This window comes from Littorina saxatilis, linkage group LG5 (assembly GCF_037325665.1).
Source record: "Littorina saxatilis isolate snail1 linkage group LG5, US_GU_Lsax_2.0, whole genome shotgun sequence".
Classification (NCBI taxonomy): domain Eukaryota; kingdom Metazoa; phylum Mollusca; class Gastropoda; order Littorinimorpha; family Littorinidae; genus Littorina; species Littorina saxatilis.
The window spans coordinates 20708087-20723086 of record NC_090249.1 but is presented as its reverse complement, the minus strand read 5'-3'; the positions used below and the strand labels follow the sequence as shown (position 1 = coordinate 20723086).

At 44.7% G+C, this 15000-nt stretch overlaps 1 protein-coding gene across 1 annotated transcript in view; it reads left to right on the top strand.

Moving 5' to 3' along the window:
• Positions 1 to 15000, top strand: part of LOC138966519 (eyes absent homolog 1-like) — a gene marked incomplete in the record, with an annotated part of 141029 nt that overhangs the window by 96703 nt on the left and 29326 nt on the right. Inside the window, 1 exon segment of the mRNA XM_070338784.1 lies at positions 7373 to 7671. Within this exon segment, the coding sequence (XP_070194885.1) occupies positions 7373 to 7671 (299 nt within the window).

Genomic DNA, 15000 nt, shown 5'->3' with positions numbered 1-15000 from the left:
TGCGTCTCTGTACCCTCTTTTTCCTTTGTCTTTGTTGTTCCGTATCTGCCATTGTGGCTCAGTCTCTCTCCTCTGCCGTTTTCCCATTTCGTTTTTAGCCTCGTCTGTCCATTTTTGTTTTTACTCTATTGTATCCATTCATTATTAGTTTTCCTGTGTCATCTCATCATTCATTTCTTTACGTCAGTCCTGCATGCGATGACATGATCCGATTTCTACTTAATTGTTAATATTAAAAACGTCGGTTTTTTTCCGGGACAGCTAACATGTCGTTCTGTTGATGTATCTGTGTGTGATTGATGTTACTGTCAAGCCCTTTCAAACTGGTTTATTTTTTAGAGGACTGTGCGAATAACTTTTATAATGCAAAATTGACTTGAATATCTCTAGAAATAATAGGAGGCTTTAATTTTTGGGGGGATTCTCATCACCTTCACGACCAACTTGTTTGCACTTAATTTTTTAAAAATTATTATTACATGTATATATATATATAATTTTTTTTATATATATATATATTTTTTTTTTCTTTTGGGGGGGGGGGGGGTGGTTTGGTTGTGGGATTAGCTCGTGACAAAAGAACTGCGTCCCAATAAAATCCGCTTCGATAGCGCACTCCGCTCGAAAAGGCACGGAGCGAAAAGATAACCACATTAATTTTAATAGAGAGTGTGCGTTGGGATGATAAATTGCACTGTCAGTGCCAAGCACTTGATCGCGCTCACGCCGCGATGAACGCGTTTAAAGCCCTTTTGTACACCAGATGTCAGTCATATTAACGCCAAGGGATCATTTTAAAGCAACACTTCTTGCGGTCAGTCATATTAATGTCAGGAATTGATCATTTTAAAACGACGGAGAGTGAATATGTTCAGTCAAAATAATGCCAGAAATCGATAAATTTAAAGCGACACAGAGTGGATATCTTCAGTCGATGTAATGCCAGAAATTGATCATTTTAAAGCGCCGCAGAGTTAATATGTTCAGTCACATTAATGCCAGAAATCGATCATTTTAAAGTCTTGTGGTCAACAGTGACTCTGTTAAGTCATATTCATGGTGCAAGACATTGATCATTCTGAAGTTTCACTGAATGACTCCGTTCAGTCAAATAAATGGCAGAAATTGATCATGTTAAAGCGACGCAGATTGACTTCGCTCAGTCATCATAATGTCAAACAATGATAATTTTAAACCCACACTTCTTGTTGGCAGAATGACTCCCTTCAGTCGTATTGATGGCAGGAATTGATCCTTTTGAAACCACAGGCATTATAGGTAGATTTATTTAGTTCAGTGCCAATTTAAAAGTCGTCATTTGAAAAACAAAATGGGTAGCCAGAGTGACTTCCTTCAGTCCAATTAATGCCAGACAATAATCATTATAAAGCTACATTTCCAGTGGGCAGAATGACTCCGTTTGGTGTGTGAAAGTCAGAAGAAACACGGTTGTGGTGCTGTACTTCTGTAACTCAAACTGGAAACAACTGAAAGAAGAAAAAAAAAAGAAAAAAAACTCCCCCATTTATCCACCAGTATTCCCCGTGAGAGCTGTGCGTTACAAAGGGGTGCACACGTCGCGAGGACAGCAGACAAATTGATTAGACGGTAGTGCAATGCAGCGCAGAGGAAATGAATTCTCCCCGTTGCCATGGAGACCAGGGAAGCGCGCCCAGTCCTGGTCAGGGAGAGCACAGACTACCTTCAGGGAGGAACAAAGAAGGGAAACTGGGGGGGGGGGGGGGGGGGTATAAGGGGAGGTGGGTGAATGGGAGAAAATACAGGAAGAATAGTCGAGAAATTACGTGGAGTGTAGACGAAAAGTTACATTAACAACTTTCCCGCATTAGTTTTTTCATCGTTCGTTTTTTGTGTGCCGTACGTGCAGAACTCAGATTTATTTTTTGACATTGCGAATTGTTACAGGCAAAAAAATACGAAAGGGGGAAAAAAGATAGAAACGGGAAAGAGGAGCAGAAGGGAGTTCATCGTTCTTCCACATTCATCTGAATCTCACGCGAAGAGATTCTGTTTATGCTCAAGTTGTGCTGACAGCAGCAACAGTTGAGTTCCATAATACATGTGTTTTGTAGTCTGTCTTAATTTTGCGCATTATTCCGGACACAGAAAATACAAATGCCACATCCTCTCACACAGGGGAAGCTTCGTGTGCCACAGAACAGTGGTGTCTCTGCACAGGAGAGATAGGCAAAAAGAGGCTCAGAAGACAGAACAGTCAGATCAGCCACGGTCCGCTGACTAAAAAAGAGGCTCAGAAGACAGAACAGTCAGACCAGCCACGGTCCGCTGACTACTACAGAAGTCGCGCTTTGATGACAACTCTAGACGGACAAGGGCAGCTCAGAAGGCAGTACATTTAGGTCACTGGCTCTAGATCTGTTGCTACAACAGAGGTCCTATCCTGAGAACAGCTCAAGTGATATGGACAAGGCCGCTCAGTCAGATCACTCTAAGTCTCCAACTGCTGCAGAGGTCCCTCGCTCAGAATACCCAAACAAAGATAGAGGGGGTGGCGCAGACGGCAGTACGGTACAGTTCGATCATGCTGGTACAGTTGGTATTTTGCTGCATGCTCCAGTGGCAGAGATGGACGACTGGCGGTAGCGACAGTGAGTCCCCAGGGCCAGGCCAGAGACCGTGTGTTCTACTATGGACCTCAGGGACGCCTCTCAGCCTTTCCTGGTACACGATGGCCTTTAGCCGAGAGAGGTACCAGCTGCAGTCCTCAAGGAGACACTTAGCCTACCCTTGACGAACACCTCACTGCTCTACCTCCTTCCTGTCCTCCTCCTTCTATCCCTCTTTTCCGCCCGCCTTCTTGTCCATCAACCTGTTTTGCTGCTTCAACCTGCTTTGCATCTTCATCGGGAGTCAGCGTCTTCTGAAAGACCTTCCCCTGTCGCTGACGCTCTCGCCTCTTCCATGGCGCCCGTGGTGCCCTTCGAGACGTGTGACAGGCTTTTTCTTAAAAAAAAAAATTGTCTGCTGCTTTTCACTCGCTCAGCTCTTCCAGGGGCGTCTACACACTTCTGAAGTCCTTTCAGCCAAGGCACCAACGGCGATGTTTTGGGGTAGAAGTGAAGAGGCCCTTTGCAACCTCTTCTGCATCTTCATCGTCGTCAAGCGTCCCTTCTGAAAGATCTCCTCCTGCCTCTCAATCTTCTCCCTCTTCCAAGACACACCAGACGAGTTCCAATCTTCTTTTGGAAGACCGTCTCATGCCTCTCACAAAGTGCCCTCTTCCAAGGCGCCTCAAGACGTGTTCCAGTCTCCTTCATAGACTGGTCCGATGCTGCACACTCTAGCAGCCCTTTCAGTCAAGGCGCCAGCGGCGGTGTTTTGGGGGAAGGAAGCGCAGAAGAGGATGGGGTGGCCGTGAAGAGGCCCTTTGCAACCTCTTCAAAGCTAATCGGAGAGCGTTTGACTTCGGCAGGCAAGTGTCGTCTGTTTATCGGCTATTAGCCGCCAGGCCCCAAAACACAACCTCTACAGGCCCTTCTCTGGCGTGTGTGTGTGTGAGTGTGAGTGTGAGTGTGTGTGGAGCGACCCTCTTCACACAACACAACACATGAGTACAGTGAAACCCCCATTTTCAGACCCCCGATGGAGGACTCCCCACCTTCTAAGACCTTGCTTTCAAAGATTGTCTGTCCATAGCCTCTGTAAGCCTCCGTTTTAAGACAACTTCGTTTACAAGATTTGATATTTTCATATTGTGTAGGTCTTAAAAGAGGGTGGGAGGGGGAAGGGGGGTCCACTGTATGCATCTTTGCTTCGCTCGCACCCCACCAGACATAACAAAGCCAAAGGCTGCCACTATCGAGGAGCAGGGAATTGTTGTTGTCGAGGGCTTTCATGTTTTGCTCTTTTGTTGGTTCCCAGAGACTGAGATGTTTTGCTCGTTTGCTGGTTTCTTGGGATTTTGGATGAAAAACATATGTGCGTCAGATTTTATTTATTAATGTATTTCTTTATTGATTGATTTATTGATTGATTTTTCTGTTCATTAGCCAAAGGTTGTGGTTATGCTTACGGCGGAGGTCAGTTATTGTATCCGTCAATGGTGAGGATGTTGTTCAATAAAATGTCAATTTTGCTAGGTATACTGGCTGTTGAAAATTGTTTCTGCATTTTTGCATCCGCGTCGTATCTTTTATGTGTGAAAAGGGGCTTGAAATTAAGACAGGAAAGAAAACTAAAGCATTCTTGGCATGACCGTGTTTTCATTTCCCGCTATTTCTAATTTCTTTACCCCTTCCATGAACTTTAGTTTTTTCCGCAAATACAAGGTTTTGCAGCATGGAAATGAGGCTTTCTGTGGAGAGCGAGAAAGAAGAAACAGATTGCAAAGGCTGCTTTAGAGAGAGAGAGAGAGAGAGAGAGAGAGAGAGAGAGAGAGAGAGAGAGAGAGAGAGAGAGAGAGAGAGAGAGAGAGAGAGAGAGAGAGAGAGAAATGGAAAAGAAAAGAGAGCAAAGGCTGCTGAGAAATTGGCCCAATCAGCAAGTCATCTGACGACTTGATTGGAGGCGAAAGCCCCCGTCACTACCGGCATGACCGCCATCTTAGTCCCGTCTTTGTAGCCGCATTCCCACTTGTCCTACGGCAGCCCGTGAGTGCCAAAAGTGTGAACATTTACGAAGACACAATGGTACTCGTTGGGATCACAAATAACCCCAGTCAGGACATACTTGTTTGCCAATATCTTACCAAGGTGCGAAATAAACCCCAAGGCGCAAATACACCCCCCATATTCTCACATGAAACATAAAATGGTTTGGATAAAAATCATTGAGAATGATAGGTGGATTTGTGTTGGTGTCCACGTTGTTTTCCTTTTCTAGCTTGTTCTTCGGAACGTATGATATCGTTAAAGATGTTTGGTGTTATTAGCCTAGGAAATAGGTAAGTGCGGACTGACATGGTTAGATCAATATTACAATTACAGTGATTAAAGCTCATATCATAATTGTGCTTGTAATCAGCCCTTTAAGCTCCAAGATAGGCGCATATTAGCGCCAAAGTTTGTACCTGGTTTCATCATTTAAAAAAGTCAATAATATGACTCAAATAAGCTGTTCATTCTAATTGTTACGATTCCACTGATGTGCCTTTCTTTGTCTCAACCTCTCGCTTTTGGTGCTGTTGTGCCTGCCATAGTTTTCGTTCTGCCGGAGAACTCCCTCTCGCGGCAGACGCGGGGAATAACTCTAACAAGATTTGTGAGCTTCTTAGCGGCGAGTTGAACAAGATGGAACCAATTGCAGGGAAATAATGGCGCGGCAAGTGTGATTGGGCTCCAGCTTTTTAGAGATGGTCCGAATACCAGTGAGAAGATTTGTTATGTCGGCCTCGTGCAGAGAGAGCTTTGAGGGGATTGTGTGCCAGAGAGAGAGAGAGAGAGAGAGAGAGAGAGAGAGAGAGAGAGAGAGAGAGAGAGAGAGAGAGAGAGAGAGAGAGAGAGAGAGAGAGAGAGATTTTTATCTCGCCCCCCTGAGAGAGAGAGAGAGAGAGAGAGAGAGAGAGAGAGAGAGAGAGAGAGAGAGAGAGAGAGAGAGAGAGAGAGAGAGAGAGAGAGTGTTATCTCGCCCTCAGAGAGAGAGAGAGAGAGAGAGAGAGAGAGAGATTTTTATCTCGCCCCCCTGAGAGAGAGAGAGAGAGAGAGAGAGAGAGAGAGAGAGAGAGAGAGAGAGAGAGAGAGTGTGTTATCTCGCCCTCAGAGAGAGAGAGAGAGAGAGAGAGAGAGAGAGAGATTTTTTATCTCGCCCCCCTGAGAGAGAGAGAGAGAGAGAGAGAGAGAGAGAGAGAGAGAGAGAGAGAGAGAGAGAGAGCGGTGGGGATGGGAAGAAGAGACATTGTTATCTAGTCTTCAGAGACAGAGGCAGATCTATCTTGCAAGTGTGATTGGAATCGTGGTTTTGTAGGCAAGGCTGCGTTGCCGAACTGTGAGAGTGAAGTGAAGGTACATTTGTCAGGTGCAGTCCTCATTCCTGGTGACAGGCAGAGAGAAAGGGGGGGGGGGGGGTAAAACAGAATAATGATTTGATTTTGTTAGGCCCCCAAGGGGGACATTTTCAAAATAACAACGTTTCATGGTCAATGAATATAGTTTGAAATAAAGTATATTAAAAAAAACCACAACAAAGAACAGAGAGGTGGGGGGCGGGGGGGGGGGGGGGGGGGTCGGAGGGGCGGGGGTGTCGGAGGGGGGGGGGGTGTCGGAGGGGGTTACGGTAAGGAAATGTTTATTTTATTTTAGGTAATTTTATGTTATTTTTGTCTCTACACCTGATGAGCTCGTGAAGGTAAAAATCAGCAGGAAGTCACAATTGGCAACAACAACAGAAATGTAATAAGTGCATTTTAATTTGAATAGAAAGTGTGGAGGTTTTTTAAGGGGGGGGGGGGGGGGCTTGAATTGGATTAAATAAGGGCAGTAGAAAAAACAAGCGAGAAGGTGAAAAGGAATGAGGTAGAAGTAGACAGGACCAACATGTGGCAATCATATTGAGGAGGTGAAACACTTGCACGTAATTTGCTTCCCACATCACTTTAGGCCCGTTTAGCCCCTCTGACAGAGTCGTAATGGACTTCAAGGGAAAACATGTTTTTAGTTCTGGGAGGGAATGGAGGGGGCTTGAGGAGAACGAGAGTGGAGACGGAAGGGAGAAATAATAAAGAGAAACGTGAGGGAAAGCGAAGGAAATAATTATATGAGAGAGAGAGAGAGAGAGAGAGAGAGAGAGAGAGAGAGAGAGAGAGAGAGAGAGAGAGAGAGAGAGAGAGAGAGAGAGAGAGAGAAAGAGGGGTGGGGGGGGGGGAGCGACAGAGAGAGACAGAGAAACACACAGAGAGAGAAAGAGACAGAGATAGACAGAGAAACAGAGAGTGCGTTGGTGACAGTTTGTTAAAACTACAGTAGCTACAGTCCGCCATGTTCTTATTTTGTGAAGACTGGGGATATACGTACTGGGAAGCCGACAGTGACAAGTTACAGTAGAAATTTTCCGCAGTGTCCGCTCGATCTTCAGCCTTTTTTTCTCGAAACCTTGCTCAATGGTGCTCATTGTTCACTTTGACGCTATTTGTGTGCTTACAACTTGACTCACCTTTAAGGAACACAACTCCTAAACAGCGTTTTCCGAACATCTTTTGTTGATTCAATGTCTGGGGAATTCAAAGCAGCCTTGAAAATTGAACTTGAAAGTTGACAATTTCTCTTTTTTTTTATAGAATGGACCAATCATTTGACTTGATTTGGTTTGATTTTATTTGATTAGATTTGATGTTTTTTTTAATTTGATTTCATTTGATTTGATCTGACTATTTTTTATTTATATTTTGTATGTCCAGAAACCCCACAGCCGCAGCGGCCTACCAGCAACTCCTGAACTCCACAATCCCAACTCCCACCACCACCACCTCCAACAACATCGCATCCACCTCCGCCAACGACAACCACCACGACAGCAGCAACAGCAGCAGCGGCGGCGGCAGCAGCCACGCAGACCCAGTCACAGCCATGAACGCCGCGGCCTACATGGGGAGCGGCCAGAACACGGCCTCCTACATGGCCTCCACGGCAGGATACTACGCCAGCGCACAGGCCAACCCTTACGCCGGCCTCATGCCGTACGGCACGTCAGACTCTTGTGAGTAGAGGCAGCGTGTGTGACAGTCTGTCTGTTTGTCTGTGTTTGAATCTGATGCCTTTGCAGGACCTCGTGTGTGTGTGTGTGTGTGTGTGGGGGGGGGGGGGGGGGTTGTGTGTGTGTGTGTGTGTTAATGTGTGTGTATGTCAATCTATGTGTGTGTGTGTGGGGGGGGGGGGGTGTGAGTGTGTATGTTTGTGTGTATCCAAACGTAAAAACATGTTTTCATTTCTTTACTGTTTGATTTTTGTTGTGTGTTTGGTGTTTTTTTATTTTTTTTTTTATGTATTTTTTGTTATGCACACTTCCCCTACCTTCCTCCTCTGTATAGAAGATCGTCAGCCTAGTATCATTCCATATCAAACTCTTGTATGGGTAATATCAAATCCCTGATTGCCTCTTTGTCGGTTTTAAGGCTTGTAACGTATTTCTTTTATTATTTGCTAATTACCTGATTGTTTCAACGACAACATCAAAACAAAAGAAGAAGAAAGTATACCAACGCTTTAAACAAAATTCAGAGCAGTTTCCAAAACAGAATTATTAGTTAAACAAATAGGCATTAACTGTTGCGATGCCATTTTCTTCCTCGAACAAGAAATCAAATATATACAGAACGGACCGCTGGAAGCAAGTGCATCGAAGCAAATACTCGAAACCATCGTGTTCAAAAGTAAATGCTTGAAAACATGATGGCAAGAGGCTACTGAACTACCGAGGGCAGAAAGAGAGAGATGAAAAGCTGTACCAACTTTGCAATAAAAGGGGTGCTCGCCAGAAAGTTAAGTTTACCTCCAACTTGCCTCCAGCCATGGCCCCTCCCATTTTACAAGCGCCCCGCTGTCACACGCAGACGAACAAACACTTGAACGTAAGCCCTTCATAGCAGTCGAGGTACGGGGACATAGCGCACAAGAAATGGGACCAACACTTTGTCGCTCAGCCGAGGGAGACATACAGGGGGAAAAAAGGTAGCGGAGCCGACTTCGAAGATAGCCCTTCATAGCAGTTGAGGTTTGGGGACATAGGGACAAGAAAAGTGGAAGTTACTCTTTGTAGCAGCCGAATTTTGGAGAAAATAGGGACAGCAAAAAAATTGGAAGCAAGACTTCATGGTATCCGAGGTTTAGGGACCCTGGACAAAAAGAGGGAGCGAGTGTGAAACTTCAAAGTAAGCCTTTCGTAGCAGCCGAGTAAAGAAGACATACGCCCCCCCCCCCCCCTCAAAAAAAAAAGTCTGGTAACAGACGAGGGAGGGTGAGTTTGAGGCAAAAAGAAGACCCAATAGCGCCACTTTTTTCGACTTTTGACCTCCATAGCAGTTGGTGTTGGGGAGACATGGGGGCAACAAGAAAAATAGTGTGATCAACCTTTATTAGCAAGCGAAGCAGGGGGGGGGGATACAGAAAATAAGAGGGGGGGGGAGCGACACTTGAACATAGGCCCTTCATTGCAGTCGCGAGGTTGGTGGACACATGGCAAAGGGGAAGCGAGTGATACTTGATGTAAACAAGATTTTATTCAAATTAAGTATCATGAAACTAGAACAATAAAAGAATTAAGGCACGAAATCAAGCAGAACCTAATTTTACCAAGCCCAAGCAAAAACAAAATTAAAAGAATGAAAAAAGCGGTAGACGTGACAACATTAATATACCATACACTACCAGACAACAACAATGAGACACTTGAACGTAAGCCCTTCATAGCAGCCAATACAGGGGGACACTGGGGCAGAGAAAAAAGCACAGGGGAAGCGAGCGAGACACCTACAGGCAAAACAGGATCGAGCGAGCCGAGACGCATTGGGGGAATAAAAGAAACGCCAAAGACTCCGGTCTTCATACAGCACAGCGGCACCTTCGAAAAATGAAGAGGAAAAAGGTATAACGCCAAAGGAAAAGAGAGAAGGAAGCAATCGCCGCTTCGGAGCTGCAGGGTCCCTTGTTTGGGTCTTTTGTGGCCGTCGTTTAGCGCTGGCGTGTGGGCAGAGACGGGCAGGCGACGGAGGACAAATACACCATTGTACCACTTGAAGGGAGGAGGAGGAGGAAAGAGGAGGAGGAGACAGGGGTGGTGGAGGAGGAGGAAGGAGCCGGAGAGGAGTGAGGGTAGAAATTGTCGTCAGCGTGACTGTCCCTCGAACCTACCCACCCCCACCCCCTCTTTCACCCTTCTCCTGGCGCTTCTCCACCCCTGTCTGTCCTGTAGTGGTACCCCCTGCAGAGGTCCTCACACCGACCCGTTGAATGGGGGAAGCGAAGGGAAAGAGAGCTGAAGAATGGAGATGAACACCACTATGAAGACACCCCGGGAGAGCGACAGAGAGGAGAGAAGGGAAGAGGAGGAGCAGGAGACCCACGGGCTCGGAGAGAAAGAAAGAAAGAAAGAAGAAAAAGAAAAAGACACGGGTGCTAGAAGACTATCCCAAACCCACCCTGAACAACACACCAAGACACAGAGAGGGAGAGAGAAAAAAAACAGGAGGAAAAAAAACAGGGAAAAAAATAGAGAATGAATTGAATGAAGCGGAACGGAGCAATGAAGAGGGGGTCCCCGGGACGAGGAGAAAAGCCAAGTGTTTTGCCACGGCCACCCCCGAGTGAGCAGCGCACAGACCTCCAGCCACGAGGATGATTGACAGCTCTTGGTCGCGGAGGAGAAGGCAGCAAGCGACCCGTGGAGACGATCTCATTGAGGACAACCCCCACCCCTGTATCCACCCGGTTACCCCCACCCGCTTCCCCGCTATTCACACTCCGCTAGCCTTATTAATCATAGGACTGAATGGCCTCCAGGGTGGATGGATGGAGCGCGATACGCACACTCTTAAGTCTCTCTTGTTGTCCTCAACGAGGGTTTGAAGGACCTGGTTGCTACTGGCTGTATGAACGCTCTGCCTCATTACTAATCATATAGCAATTTATAGAGGTAAGATGGACGGAACTGGTCTGAGATGGTCTACCTGAGCACAATGTTAACGAGATTATCAAGGACTGGGTTTAAGAACATGATTTGTGACTTCTCCACTTCATTATTAATCGTAATCAGATCTGACATACATATACTCCAGACTGTCTTGTCAACAAGGGTTGTGAAGAAAAGAAAAAAAAAAGGGTTGTGAAGATCTGGTCTGACTGCTGACGGTTTCATCGGCCTGTCTCATTAGAAATTGTAGTTTTGAAGCAGGATGGGGGATAGAAGTAGGTTCAGATCTTGTTCCATTTAAAGAAACGTCCACGAGATCTGAGAGCAGTCCTTATTGAGTTTTCTACCTCACTAGTATCTATCTCGGTTTAAATGTCATGGGAAGCGAGACACACCATTCCATCTGTATTGTCCTCACGGTTTTCAAGGACCTATAGTCTGATTGTTGAGTTTCTGGTCAGTGTTCCTGACTATCAATCGAGGTAGGAACTAATAGGTTTCGCAGACAACTTCCACCATAGCACAGAAGAAGATAGACATATAGACAGACATGCAGGCATGCAGGCAGACGCTTTGAGTGTGTATTGTCCTTCGTTAATAAAAGCCTCATAGGCAAACGGGAACACCAAAAATTAATGTTATACTTTTTAAGAGAAGAGGGAGACAGCCAGTCAGAGAGAGAGAGAGAGAGAGAGAGAGAGAGAGAGAGAGAGAGAGAGAGAGAGAGAGAGAGAGAGAGAGGGGAGGGGCGAACAGAGAGACAGAGACAGAAATACAGACAGACGTACAGAGAGAACATGAGAAGGAGCGAACGAGAAGAAGAAGAAGAGAGAAACTGGCAGTTCGAGAGACAGAGCCAGAAATATAGAGACAGAAATACAAAAAAGAGGCTGACAGATCATGTAGGTGGCAAGCAACCAGCCCCGTCCGTTTCCTCGCTCTCCTAACGTAAACGGGAAGCTGTTTTAATTGCCGGCCAGTTTTTGTGCCTAAAGAGGCTTTTGATGTCATTGTCAGCTAGATTGCGTGAAACCGATTTTTGTCGAGTCGCCTGTCACGCTAGCGCGCGCGAGATCCGGCGTCGTTAATTGGAATTTGACAGGCAATTTAACCACTCTCGGTTCATCTTTTGATTAGATTAACAAGGCTTGTGAGGCCACAATAATAGTTTGATAATACTTTTTAAAATAGCGTACGACGTGAAGGGTGACAAAAACAAACCCACCAACGACGTATGGTACGGAGGAGAGAAAAACAACAAGATAACAAAACAACTTCGAAACAACGTAGTACTGGACAAAAAGTACAAAAGAATGACAGAAAAACTATCGCCGTGATTCGGGCCCTGTTTCAAAAAGGAAAAACACTGTTTTGGGTATTTTTTTGTTTTAATTTTCTTTTTAATTTTATTTTTTATTTTTTATTATCAATAGATGAGGTATGAGTTCCAACACCTCTTGCTGCGATACATGTGACGCATGACGGCGCAAGTATTCAGCATGGATTGATTGAGAGCTTTGTAGGCTGCTTACACAAGTTCAGTCGACTGTGAAATTAAACGAGCGCTTAATATGTCAGACTCCCCCCTCCCCCCGATTTTTTTGTTTTAAATGCAAAATATTGCGACTGTCTGAGGGACTTCAAATAATTGTTTCTGTTTTAAACAAAATAAATAAATATATAAATGACTGAATAAATCAAGAGAAAAATAAAGAAAGATATCAACATAGAAATTAAAAATTAATAATAATGAAATGACAAACCATCATTTCTTTAAAAAAAAAAAAGCTTAAAGACGTACACTATTTTTAATTTTTTTTATAATTGCCCGTTCACTCTTTGTGTCCCCTCCCCTCCTCCCCCTCCCTGTCTGTGTGTGTTTTGCATTGAGGCTAAAGACAAATGGAGTGATGGACCTTGACAACATCCGGCTTTATGTCTTTCTGATGCAAGCGATCTAGTGCGATACAGCGTGTGCGTACCGGAACAGAATTTTTTGGTAGGAGTGTACTGTTGATTTAGCTGGAGAGCATATACAATTCAATAACCCAACCACCACCACCCCCCCCCCCCCACACACACACACCCCTTTTTGTTTCCCACACTAACTGCATCCGTAACTTCCTTGCACTTTACGAAACAAATGAGTTTGTTGTCGGTGGCCGTTGTGCACTGTCACCCCCACGCTGTCACACCTGCCAGCAACAAAAATCAAAGTGTCTGCTATTGATTTTTAACGGTCGACAGACAGACGAGTCAACACAATTGGTGGTGGCTAGGCAGGAGGATATATAGGCTGTTACAAACAAAAGTGTGTGGATCCCGTCTTCCCCCTCCCTTCCCCTCCGCCCCCCCCCCCCCCCCCCCCCACACACACACACACACACACACACACACACACACGTGACTTTCCCGCTTTCTCTCCCCCTCCCTCTCCCCCTCCCCCCTCCCCCTCTCTCTGGACAGGTTGTAAGAAAAGGCGAGGCCTTAAACCCATATCCTTGTCAAATAAAAAGTTCCATCATCATCATCTCTCTCTTTCTCTTTCTCTGAGCTCTCTCACCCACTTTCTCCTACTTTCTGTCTTTTTCATTCTTTCCCTTCCATCACATTACTTCACACCATATTTTCTGCACTAACAGCACTGTTAATACATACCCTTCCCTCATTACAAATATTCTTTTTGTTCCCCTTCTCTCTTTTAAGCCTTGTTTTCACATCTTCCCCCCCCCCCCCCCCTCTCCCCACCATGTTTAATTCGTGTGTTTACTGTCAGGTGTTGTCTGATTTCAATTTTATATCGATGTACGTGAGAGAAGAAAGTCGTTCAAAGAAGGAGCATTAATTCCTTGGGAGCGAATTTTATGTAGTTGTGCTTGCTCTTTGTTCTCAAGGAGAAGCCGCAAACGTTTCACACGAAAAAAGGAGTTATAGTACTTTGTATTTATTGTCTCCCTTTTTTGTTTGTTCTCGATCAGCTATTCCCGTCGTCTGCAAGACCTTGACATATTACCCACAATTCAATTGTTCTATTGCATTTGGTTTTTTTTTTGGGGGGTGGGGGGGGGGGGGGTGGATGGGTGTTAATTGTGAGGAGGAACACAGAATTCCTTTCATAGTTAGGTTTGTGTCGTGATTCTTGATTTCATCCAACAATGATTTCGTTGATGATATCGTCAGGTCTCCTTTTTACATTTAGTCAAATTTTGACTAAATCAAATGTTTTAACGTAGAGGGGGGAATCGAGACGAGGGTCGTGGTGTATGTGTGTGTGTGTGTGTGTGTGTGTGTGTGTGTGTGTGTGTGTGTGTGTGTGTAGAGCGATTCAGAGTAAACTACTGGACCGATCTTTATGAAATTTTAAATGAGAGTTCCTGGGAATGATATCCCCAGACACTTTTTTCATTTTTTCGATAAATGTATTTTATGACGTCATATCCGGCATTTTGTAAAAGTTGAGGCAGCACTGTCACACCTTCATTTTTCAATCAAATTGATTGAAATTTTGGCAAAGCAATCTTCGACGAAGGCCGGACCTCGGTATTGCATTTGAGCATGTAGGCTTAAAAATTGATTTATGACTTTGGTCATTAAAAATCAGAAAATTGTAATTAAAATTATTTTTTTATAAAACGATCCAAAATTACTTTTATTTTATTCTTCATCATGTTCTGATTCCAAAAACATATAAATATGTTATATTCGGATTAAAAACAAGCTCTGAAAATTAAACATATAAAAATTATGATTAAAATTAAATTTCCGAAATCGTTTTAAAAACAATTTCATCTTATTCCTTGTCGGTTCCTGATTCCAAAAACATATAGATATGATATGTTTGGATTAAAAACACGCTCAGAAAGTTAAAACGAAGAGTGGTACACAGTAAATCGTGCTATGCAGCACAGCGCAACCGCTACCGCGCTAAACATGTAGAGGCTCGTCACTTTCACTGCCTTTTGCACTAGCGGCGGACTACGTTCAGTTTCATTCTGTGAGTTCCACAGCTTGACTAAATGTAGTAATTTCGCCTTACGCGACTTTTTTTTTTTTTTTTTTTTGCGGGAAGGGGGGGGGGGGGGGGGGGAAGGCGGGTTGTGTGGGTCTCTGTGTTTCTTTTGTATATGCATCTGTCTGTTTGTGTCTGTCCGTGTTTGTGTCTCTGTGTGTGTGTTTGTGTCTGAGTGTGTGTGTGCGTATGTGATTGAGTGTGTGTGTGTGTTTGTGTGTGTGTTTGTGTTTCTGTCTGTCTGTCTGTCTGTCTGTCTACCTGTACGCGTGGTTTCATCGTCAGCAGTCCTGCGTTCAACTGTCATGTCAGCGCGTCTGCATACGTCCATTTTCATACAATCCTTTGACATGGAGATACTGACAACAGATCAACAAATGGCCATGCAAAAT